This window comes from Capsicum annuum, chromosome 10, assembly GCF_002878395.1.
Source record: "Capsicum annuum cultivar UCD-10X-F1 chromosome 10, UCD10Xv1.1, whole genome shotgun sequence".
NCBI lineage: Eukaryota > Viridiplantae > Streptophyta > Magnoliopsida > Solanales > Solanaceae > Capsicum > Capsicum annuum.
Window position 1 is genome coordinate 54252602 of NC_061120.1, and position 9180 is coordinate 54261781.

Genomic DNA, 9180 nt, shown 5'->3' on the forward strand with positions numbered 1-9180 from the left:
CACTACATTCCAATTCTTTTTCAAGTAGGATTCTATATACTATTCCCATTTCTACTCATATTCTAACACTCCCCCTCAAGCTGGTGCATACAAGTCATATGTACCTAGCTTGTCACAAATGTAATTAAGACGATGACCGGTGAGGGACTTAGTGAAGATATCCACAAGTTGATCACTTGACTTCACAAATTTTGTAACAATATTTTCTAAGAGTATCTTTTCTCTGACAAAGTGACAATCAATCTCTATGTGCTTAGTCCTCTCATGAAACACTGGATTTGATGCGATATGAACGGTTGCTTGATTATCACACACAAGTTCCATCTTACCGGTTTCTCTAATTTTAGTTCTCTTAGCAATTGTTTGATCCAAACTGGCTCACAAGTTGCTACAACCACTACTCGATATTCTGCTTCTGCACTAGATCGGGCAACCATACTCTGTTTCTTACTCTTTTGGGATGCCAAATTACCTCCTATTAAACACAATATCCAGATGTAGAATGTCTATCAGAGGGCGATCCTGTCTAATCAGCATCTATAATGGTATCCTCATCCTCGATCCTCGAAGAGCAGTCCTTTACTTGGAGATGACTTTATATATCTCAAAATACGAACAACTGCATCCCAATACTATCACAGGGGGAAGTGATAAATTGACTTACAACACTCACAGAAAAGGATATGTCAGGTCTAGTCACTGTAAGATAATTCAACTTTTCAACCAACCGCCTATACCTTCCAGGATCACTGAGTGGCTCCCTCTATCTTAGTAGAAGTTTAGCATTCGGATCCATAGGAGTGTCAATGGGTCTATATTCCATCATTCCTGTCTCCTAAAAAATGTCTAAGACATACTTGTGTTGAGAAATAACAATACCTGATTTGAACTAAGCAACCTCAATACCTAAAAAATATTTTAGTCTGCCGAGGTCTTTAGTCTAGAAATGCTGAAAGAGATGTTTCTTCAAATTAGTGATACCATCTTGATCATTGCCAGTGATAACGATATTGTCAACATAAACTACTAAATAAATACACAAATTTGGTTCAGAATGCTGAGAAAATATTGAGTGATCAACTTTACTACGAATCATGCCAAACTCCTAAATTACTGTGCTAAACTTCCCAAACCGAGCTTAAGGGGACTGTTTCAGCACATAGAGTGACCTGCGCAATTGACATACAAGGCTACTAGACTTCTCCCGAGCAACAAAACCAGGTAGTTTCTCCATGTAGACTACTTCGTCAAGATCACCATGTAGAAAAGTATTCTTAATATCCAACTGATAAAGTGGCTAATGGAGAACGACAACCATAAATAGAAAAAGACGAACAGATGCTATTTTAGCCACGAAAGAGAAAGTGTCACTATAATCAAGCCCAAATATCTGTGTATATCCTTTGGCAACAAGACTAGCCTTAAGCCGATCAACGTGACCATTTGAACCAACTTTAATTGTATAAACCCAACGGCAACCAACAATAGATTTACTTGCAGGAAGGGAAACAAGCTCCCAAGTACCATTCTTATGTAAAACAGACATCTCATCAATCATAGCTTGCTTCCATCCTAAATGAGAAAGTGCTTCACTTGTAGTCTTAGGAATGGAAATAGAGGACAAAGATGATACAAAAGCAAAATGGGTGTGATGATAGACGATGATAACTCAAGAAAGTATAATATGGGTTAGCATTACGAGTGGATCTTATATCTTTTGAAGTGCAACCGCAGTAGGGGAAGCTTCAGTCGCATGACATGAATCATCTGGGACTAATGCTGGACGAGGCGGTGATGATAAGTCAAAAGTAGTGGCACTGCAGTTGGAGATGTAGAAGTAACCGTATATTCCTTAAAGGTTGGTGTAGGTAAGACTAGAGGTAAGACTTCAGAGATATCAAGATGATCAGAAGATGTATAGTAAGGTTGAGATTCAAAGAATATGACATCAACAAACATAAGGTAGCGATCCAGATCAGGTGAACAACATCGATACCTTTTTTGAACTCGAGAGTAACCAAGGAAGATACATTTGAGAGTACGAGGGGCCAATTTATCTTTTCCTGGGACTAAGTTATAAACAAAACATGTGTTCCCAAAAATACGAGGGGGATAGAGTAAAGATGTGATTGAGGAAATAGTATGGAATAGGGAACTTGATTCTAAATCGAAGACGATGGCATTCTATTAATGAGATAGCAAGATGTGAAGATTGCATCGCCTAAAAAATGCAGCGGAACATGGGATTCAATAAGAAAAGTGCGAGCAGTCTCAATGAGATGCCTACTTTTCCTTTTTGCTATACTGTTCTGCTGAGGGGTGTATGGACATGATGTCTGGTGAATAATTTCTTGGTGAGTCATAAACTTTTAAAACTGGGAGGATAAGCATTCCAAGGCATTATCACTACGAAAATTACGAATTGAAACACCAAATTGATTTTATATTTCAGCACAAAAACTTTTTGAATATAGAAAATAACTCAGAACGATCTTTCATTATGAAAACCCAAGTGCATCTTGAAAAATCATCAATAAAACTAACAAAGTAACGAAATCCTAAGGGTGAACTGACTCTACTAGGATCCTAAATATCAGAATAAACTAATGAGAAAATGAACCCTGAACGACTTAATACTATGTGAAAATGTAGCACGGGTGTGTTTCCCCAGTTGACATGACTCACAATCTATTGTGGATAAACTAAACAAACTAGGCATCATTTTTCATAGCTTGGATAAACTCGGATGGCCCAAACGTTTGTGAATAAGGTCTGGAGGGTCTGTGACGGAGCATGTTGTGAAGGAATTGAAGAGGTAAGATGGTAAAGACCTTGTGATTCATGTCCTATGCCAATCGTTTGTCCCGTATTCCTGCAGTATAATATTGCATCTTGCATTATAAAAGGATCATCAAATAAAGTTATACTACGATGAAGGGAACATGTCAAACAACTAATAGGTGCAAGATTAAAAAAACAATCAGGTACATAAAGAACAAAGTCTAAAGTGACAGAAGATAGGGGTTTTGCTTGTCTAACTCCTTTTGGTATTGTTCGGATCTTATTGGCTAAAGTAATTGCACGAAGAGATTGTGAATAAACAATATCAGACAGAAGTGATTTGTTACCAGAAATATGATTAGAAGCACCTGAGTCCACAACCCATGATCCAAAGGTAAGAGGTTGTGCAGTTGAGGCTATTGATAGAGATATATGCTTATGTGCTCGATACTGAAGATACTCATTATATTTCTTGTCAGATAAATACACCCATTTATCACCTGTGGTGCTGAGCAACATGAGCACTATTAGGTGGACAACCGTGCAAACAATAGCATATTTCACGAGTATGTCCAAGCATATTACAATAACCACACTTAGGTTGAAAATAAAATATGTAACGAGTATGTCCAAGCCTTTTACAATAACTACACCTAGGTCGAGATCTTCCAAATCGACCTTTCCCTCGTCGATTTTTCATGACTGTGACGTTTGATTTTCTGAGCTCCTCATTAAGGGTTTAGATTTAATCATAAGACTAAATTGAGAGGAAAAAAATAGTCAGTCACCAGAAAATTTGTTGCCGAGAAAAAAATATAAGTCGCTGAAAAATTGGATTTGATAGCCAAAAACTGACCGGAATCAAGAAATAGCTCAAGGGACAACCTTAGAATGAAGGGGCGACCTCACTGGAAAGAGGAATCTTGCCAAGAAAAAAATAAAGTCGCTGGAATTAGGGTTTCGCAATTGGAATAAAAAAAGGAACTGGTCGGAGCAGAATAGCTGGATGACTCCAACAGAAAAGGAACAACTCAAAAAATTCGATCGGAGAATAATTCACGCGCCGTCATGTGACACAGATCTCGCCGGAGACGGATCTCCGGCAGGCGCATGGGAGTGCGTGAATTGTTTTTTTTTTCGGTGGTTTTGGTCGGATGTTTTGTCGCCTGTGATTTTCAATCCTTGTGGTAGTGTTGAATTTTGCACACCATCCACAAAACAGATAATGACACAAATCAGTCACCGGAAATTGACGCACGGTGACTGTGTTGTTTTTTTCTTTTTTTCTTCACCAATGCTTTGATACCATGTGAGAAATAACGGAGAAACATATTATTTGAATAATGCAATTACATTATTACATTGAAGCTCTATTTATAGGTACGACATTCCAATCCTTTTTCAAGTAGGATTCTATATGCTATTCTCGTTCCTACTCATATTCTCTAACAATATTCTTTTAGTTCCATGAGTTCCATCTCAAAAGTGGCACTTGAATTTGTCACCTTTTTCTTTTTGTTTTGTAAATGTGTAGACTTTTGAAGGCATGAATGACAATGTGAGCCACATATTCCAGTTTTTTCTTGCAATAGGTATGAAGGACATCTTTTATTTCAGTAAAATTTACCTCACTTTTGTCATCTTCCTCTTCAGAGTCGGCTTGTGCCATAATTTCTTCTGAATCTGTTTTAACCATCAAGAGCTGTTCATCCCTCTTTTGATGAGTTTTTGATGTTTCTCCGTTGAAGTATGGTTGCCTTGTGATTGATAGACCTTCTTATACCCCTTCAGTGCAGACATCCCCGGGACTTTCGAGGTGCTAACCTTTTTGAAAGAACCTGCTCTAATACGAATTGTTATTTTTCTGCTATCTGAAAGAACTAGGAAAATGCAGAAGGTGAAGTGCCGAAAAGTACATCAACACAAGGTTTTTTCATCTGGAGAACTCCTTGCTCAAGGAAGTCAAAAACTGCGACATATCTTTCTATAGGATTTTCCTTAACTCTTCAGTATCAACAAGCAGTTTAAGGTTGCAACTCCCCTTGTACAAGTAAGGAGCTATTCCAAGCAGCCCCTGTCTCTATTTTCAACAATTCCCAATTGTTAGTGCTTTCTCCTTACTCTTCAATGACTCTTCCCAGTCAAAGAAGTCCCTTTACAATTCAAAACAACACCTACTACAATCAACTAAGATGTTGTTTTGGAACCACAAAAATCAAACTAATACAACTCAAGAACAATATAAATAATTGTCAATTGGAACAGATTCTCTTGCTGTAGCAGTTGTCTCCCAGAAAAGACTCTTGTTTAGAATCTGCTCTTACTCTAACGTCTTGGAGTTCTTGATTCCGTGGCGCGGCTCAACAAATTAGCCGCGCCGTCCTACCTATTTAAAGTTTGAGAATAGGTCGAGGGCGTTGCACCCCCGAGGCCTCTAATCATTGGCTTTACTCGATATAACTTGTACGCGAGCTCCAGCTATCCTGAGGGAATCTTCAGAGGGAACCAGCAGCTACTAGATGGTTCAATTAGACTTTTGCCTCTATACCCAGTCTCTCTTTGGTTGTGGTTAAGCTCCAGAGATTTTTGTCATGCTGTATTTATATGAGCAAGGAGCCACTTGTAGTTCTCCAAATCCAACTGAGACTTGGTTCAAGACTTCTCAAGAATCCAATCCTTGATTCACTTGAATTTCTTATTCACGTACAGACAGCCAACTTCTAATTTCAAACTAAATTCATGTGTTCTATTTATGGTAATGTTTCCATATCCTTGTAGAATTTAATTAAGTCTTAATTCCAATTCTCGATGTCTGCGTGGATCAGCTTCTTGAAACAGTCTCTAGTTCTTCTGCTCTTTGTCTAAAGGACCAGTTCCTCTTCAGTGTTGCCTGTTATACCAGTTCCTTTTGGAAATCTGTCAAGGATCTCATTCTTATGCTTCATTCTTGTACATAGATTTTCAAACCTCAAAACACCATATGATCTTGAATGTAGATTCAGAGATCAAGGTGGCTCCTGACAGCTAACAATATGTTTGTTATGGTTTCAACTAGCTTAGGGTTTGCATGGGAAGGTGCCAGCTAGAGAGAGCTTTTTGAAAGATACAAAATTTCTCGCATTCATGTCAAGAGACTTTTTTGTTATGTCGAGCACAATAATCGGTTACATCCAGTTTCTGCATTCTCAACCTAATTTACCTTTTGTGATGTTCTATTAGTCCATAGGTGCTGTAAATACTATCATACGGAGGCCTTGTGATGGGAAGTTAATTGGTTATAACACAGATTGTGAGGCTTCTATAACAGCCATTGAGGATGGTTTGAAAGGTACAACGGTCATTAGACTATATTCTTCTGGTTGCTTTGCTATTTGTGTGTTCTCTTCTAGCTAGATGAAGCTTAGCTTAGCTTAACCAATTCAAGGTTTAACTGGTGCATATGATTTCTGGAACTTCCTAGTAAATGGACGTACAAATGGAGCAGCTTTTCTTTCTTCTTCACTCGCTAGGAAATTGTTTGTGCTGGTGGGTGCTGGAGGTGCAGGAAGAGCTCTGGCATTTGGAGCCAAGAGCAGGGGAGCGCGAATTGTCATTTTTGACATTGATTTTCATAGGGCGAAGGCTCTTGCTGCCGCAGTTTCTGGTGAAGCTCTGCCATATGAAAATTTAGTTTCTTTTCAGCCGGAGAAAGGTGCAATCCTTGCCAATGCAACGCCTATAGGAATGCATCCAAATAAAGATAGGATACCTGTGCCTGAGGTATCTCAAATCACTTCTACTCTGGTGCAGCGCTTAATACACTCTCACACTTTGCACATAAACATATATTCCCTTGGTTTCAATTTATTTATTTTACTTTTCTTTTTAGTCTGTTTAACAAAATGTCTCGCTGTTATGGCAACTTTTCGATTCTAACTTTCCACATGACATATTTAAGACCACAAGATTAAATGATATATTGGTATATTCTACACATTTTATGTTGAGACCATAAAATTCGAAAGTTTTCTTTAATTTTTTCTCCAAGAGGATTGATAGTGTTCTCACTTTTCCTCCATGTAGGTATATATTGAAACGGAGTGTCTATACATGTGTGTGTAAATAACTACATGGTATTTTCTTGTAGGCAACCTTGAAGGATTATGTAGTGGTTTTTGATGCTGTATATACACCTAGAAAGACTACTCTATTGGAAGACGCTGAGGCTGCTGGAGCAGTCATTGTCAGTGGAGTTGAAATGTTTCTTAGGCAGGCTATTGGCCAGTTCAACCTTTTCACGGGAAGTAAAGGTAACGAACGATCTAATGTTTGACATATTGCATCGAAACGAGAATTTGTGATTATTAAGCTTGATTTTTGGATTTGACACGGGCATTTAAGATATATTATATTTAATTCAGACCCATTTGCGAAACACATATCTATTTTTCGATTTCTCAAAATTAATTTGACTATTTCCAGCAATTTTTAATTTAGCTGTCAAACAAATTGATATAAAATTCTCCTTCCCCACCATAATGCCATGGTGATCCTATTTATGTTCAAGTCTAATTTTCTTTGAGGTTTCTTTCTCACAATGTGTCCCATTGATTGTGTTTTAACATTTTTTCAGTTGGATTTGGGATTCTTTCCATGATGAAATGTAAACCGTATACTTACTTACATTATCTGTTGCAGCACCAGAAGAATTCATGCGCGAGATTGTTATGGCGAGATTCTAATTATCAAGAATTTCAATGGAATTTGTTTCTCTTCAAAATGAATAAACAACATGACCAGTCAAGAAACGGCAACAAGGGTGAGAAAAAGGAGAAAATGTGTTAGGATAACTTATTTTTATTGGTGTGAGAAAATCTTTATTGAAGTATTGTTTTCCAAGTTGTAATTCAACAATTTGTGAAAATTTTGAATACATCGACCCATTTTAAAGAAACCATCTTAATTTTTATTTCTAGAAGTTATTGGCGAAGTTACTTCGAATATTTAAACATAAGGAAAAAAAAAGCCATATTTAACTACTAATGTTAAAAAAGGAGTCCGGAGCTAAAAAGGACTTTTTTTAAATAAAAAATTTCAAAGGAACACTTGATTCCAACGCCTGCATAAAGAGCCACATAAAGGCGTTGTTGCGTTTCTTGCAACATGAATATATAGGCGTTGGAACTCACATGCAGAACTCATTCTGAATTACTCACATGCAAAAAGTGAAATTTACCATACAAGTCGTGTGTCAGGCGATTTACAAGTCGCTGGGCCTACAATATTGTCTCTTTTAATTTTTTCGAATTCAAGTGTCTTCTTTGAAATTTTTGATAAAAAAAAACCTTTTTGCTCGAGACTCTTAAAAAAGATATAAATTTGTTCTACTAAATACTATTTGCCCTTGTCCTTAATGGTTATAAAAGTGATTCAAATTTGCTCTTCCTCGTATAACCTCATCCATTTCAACCAAAATGACATTTCATTTGACCACACTAACTTTAGTTGCTCAAATGTGCTTCTACTCCATTAATGTTCCTTCATTTCGGCCGAAATGACAGTTCATTTAACCATACTAATCCTTCTTTTACCACTGTCAAAATCAACCACACCTTCGTCATATGTATTATCACCATCAATATAAACCATTTACACATCTTCCATTTCTAACTTTTGATATTAAGTATATTATATTTAGAAATTGAATAACTTTTTCAATGACGAGAAACGTTCAATAATTTTATTTGTTACTTAGCATATTAAGTGATTTTTTTATTGAACAGTTTTAGTTTAACAAAATAAAAATTAAATAATCATGGGTAAAACTTCGATCCAATACCTTTGGACCATTTAGTTTACAAGTTATGTACACAATGTATAGGTAATGTACACTTGTAAGTTTTTTACTAATATTCACATATATCTATATCTATAATCGATATCTATATCAATAATCTATAATCTATATCTATAATCTATAATATATTAAATGTACGAAGACTCTTACAAAAGTGATTTGAACTTCTTATCCTTCATTAAAACACCTTGTAATAGATCAAATCGTCTTTTCACTATCTTTTTAATACTTAAAACTTAAATTTATTTAAATTTAATCATTAGACCTTTTCTTAATTGAATTATATATCTTAAATTTAGAACTTTAAAAAAACCAAAAAGAAAAAAGAAAATACACATATATATTAAGCCGAAAGAAAAGAGAGGAATTTCTTTTTTAAGAAATTACCTTATTCCTTTAGAACTATCATTGTCCCCAATTTTAAAAACTAAATCTAAAACTACCCTTTGATTTGTTTTGTTGCACTATTTCTTTTTCTTTTGTTGTTGGAAAAGAAGATTTGTGTCTTTGGATTTAGGTTCAGGATATTGCCACTATATAAATAGTTTCATTGTATTTAATTA

General features: G+C 36.1%; 1 protein-coding gene across 1 annotated transcript in view; it reads left to right on the top strand.

Annotated features, from left to right (window-relative positions):
- Positions 1-7729, top strand: part of LOC107845710 (bifunctional 3-dehydroquinate dehydratase/shikimate dehydrogenase, chloroplastic) — a 59501-nt gene extending 51772 nt beyond the window's left edge. The window contains exons 6-9 of the mRNA XM_016690171.2: positions 6001-6109; positions 6242-6540; positions 6908-7070; positions 7459-7729. Coding sequence (XP_016545657.2) covers positions 6001-6109; positions 6242-6540; positions 6908-7070; positions 7459-7502 — 615 coding nt within the window. The 3' untranslated portion in view covers positions 7503-7729. The remainder of the gene's footprint in view (positions 1-6000; positions 6110-6241; positions 6541-6907; positions 7071-7458) is intronic.
- The last annotated feature ends 1451 nt before the right edge of the window (positions 7730-9180 follow it).